At 36.4% G+C, this 2103-nt stretch overlaps 1 protein-coding gene across 2 annotated transcripts in view; it reads right to left on the reverse strand.

The window, feature by feature from the left end:
* LOC111479348 (acyl-CoA-binding domain-containing protein 6-like) overlaps positions 1 to 2103 on the reverse strand; it is a 7534-nt gene extending 5431 nt beyond the window's left edge. Inside the window, exons 1-6 of one of the 2 annotated variants that reach the window (XM_023123953.1) lie at positions 1977 to 2103; positions 1565 to 1870; positions 1273 to 1351; positions 1007 to 1165; positions 802 to 879; positions 549 to 653 (exon numbers count right to left, since the gene is read on the reverse strand). In XM_023123953.1, the coding sequence (XP_022979721.1) occupies positions 549 to 653; positions 802 to 879; positions 1007 to 1165; positions 1273 to 1351; positions 1565 to 1605 (462 nt within the window). In that variant the 5' untranslated portion in view covers positions 1606 to 1870; positions 1977 to 2103. Of the gene's footprint in view, positions 1 to 548; positions 654 to 801; positions 880 to 1006; positions 1166 to 1272; positions 1352 to 1564; positions 1887 to 1976 lie in introns of both variants that reach the window. The other variant, XM_023123954.1, reaches the window with a different exon arrangement.

Consider the following 2103-nt stretch of genomic DNA (forward strand, 5'->3'; position numbering starts at 1 on the left):
AAAAAAAAAAAAAAAAAAAAAAAAAAAAAAAAAAAAAAAAAAAAAAAAAAAAAAAAAAAAAAAAAAAAAATCTAATGGGAGGTAAAGTAGAAGCGTATTCAAATCAATAAGCCTCTTTACCTATAAGGAACTGGTAGTCATGGTCTAATAAAACCATACAATTAAAATAAATCTCATTAACCCTGAACTTTGTACTTTGTCTAAAAAATAAACATATAAATGGGGTTAATTTCGTTTTTTTTTTTCAGTTTAAAGGTATTATTGAAACTTTTGAAAGTTCAAAGGTATTCTTGAGAAAAAAGTGAAAAGTTCAAGGATATTTTTATTAATTTAACGCTAAAATAAATCCGTATCATCCTTTTGGTCCATATATTATCCCCTTAGGATGTATATTTTTACTTAAAGAAGTCCACCCTATGAATCACAAGACTCAACTGAACAATCTTGCCTGGTCTGTTATTCTTAATTAGTTCTATGGACGCATAGCTTTCCAACAATACATACAGACACACATACTCGTTATGTATTTGTTACTTGTTACAACTTACCAGGCCGTGACCCTTGCATGCAGGAATCTTCAATGGCAGTGAGCTTGGTGATAGGTAGAGCTTTGATGAGGCTCTGCTCCAAGTAAATTTATCAAAATCAAGCACCTGCAGAGACAACGATGTACTCACTACCCACACAGGCAAAGCAATCACTTGAGTTACTCGCAAAATATAATAAACTTTGTTCATTAATTTTGTAATATATTGGTGCAAAGGAAAATGAATGTTTCAGACAGAAAGAAAATTTCCCAACCTGTACATCATCTAATAATCCATTCCCAGATTCACCACCAACAACAATCATCTTATTTCCAATCACAGTTGCAGCATGCTGTCAAAAAAAAAATAAAAAAAATAAATAAATCAAGAAGTCACCTTCTTCACAACTGAATAGCAGACGTGTAAGTCTAATCTCTAAACCAGGATATAACTATCATTAATGGTAATAAAATACATACATTGAAACGAGGAGCTGGTTTTTCCCCTGTCATTGACAATACCATCCAATTTTCAGACTGTCCCGAGGCACCATTACTAATATCAGGAACAACATCAGAAGCACGTTGCCCATCATGCTCTTCAGAATGCCTACTTGCGGGTGCAGCAGCACATTCACTCTACAAGCAAAAAGAGCTTAAGAAACGTGCTATTCTATTCCTTTTCAAACACGAATCTAAAACAGCCAAAGAAAAAAAAATCTTACTGTAAATGTTTTAACACTTACATTAGAGCTGCTCACTCGTTTGGGGTGTCTTATAGGACTCCTAGTTCCCTGAGCAGGATCGGAAAGCTGGACCTTCAATCTACAGTAACGAAATACCTTTCTCAATCAAAACATGCAAAGTGTAGTCCCATTAAATCGCATTTCCTTGCAGTTTGCAAGATGGAGAAGCTAATAGGGTTAAATAAAATCTCAATACGAATCAACGAATATTTCGTCACATAAATCTAACGAATCTCCATACATTGCCTCACCACCACAAAATAAATACAGATAAACTAGCACAATCGCTCACCTTCCATTCTTCATTCGCCTACGAAACCCGAACATTTTCATGGACTAAAACTTCTTCACGAATACCAGTAACTTCCTCTCACTCCAAAACCCTAAGCGCTTCAAGAGAAAAAGCTACATTACCATCAAGCGAACGAACACAAAAACCCTCGGAATCCAGATTTAGTTGCGGAATGCATTCAGATAACCACTGCGGACCACATAAACAGAGTATTCGATCCGCAAAACCGGAATATGAAGCCGATAGTGATAGAAGAAGTCGGAAAAATGCACAGTAGAAAGAAATCGATCAAAACGACATTGAATCCTGCAAAAAAAAAGGCCTGACTCCGAGGTCAATCAGCTACTTTTAGCTTCGTTCGTCGATTTTTCGAGATGCGAGTGAGGAAGAAGAAAGAAAGGAAGAAAGCGACCTTAAAGGCGGCGCAGTTTAGCATTGACTTTGTCTTGTAGTAATGGCGGAGAAAGGGCGATTGGTAGGATGCGCCATGTGAAGATGCAGGTGAAGAACCAGACGAAGGGAGGCTGAAGGTAGTAGAA

Source organism: Cucurbita maxima, unplaced genomic scaffold (assembly GCF_002738345.1).
Source record: "Cucurbita maxima cultivar Rimu unplaced genomic scaffold, Cmax_1.0 Cma_Scf00005, whole genome shotgun sequence".
NCBI lineage: Eukaryota > Viridiplantae > Streptophyta > Magnoliopsida > Cucurbitales > Cucurbitaceae > Cucurbita > Cucurbita maxima.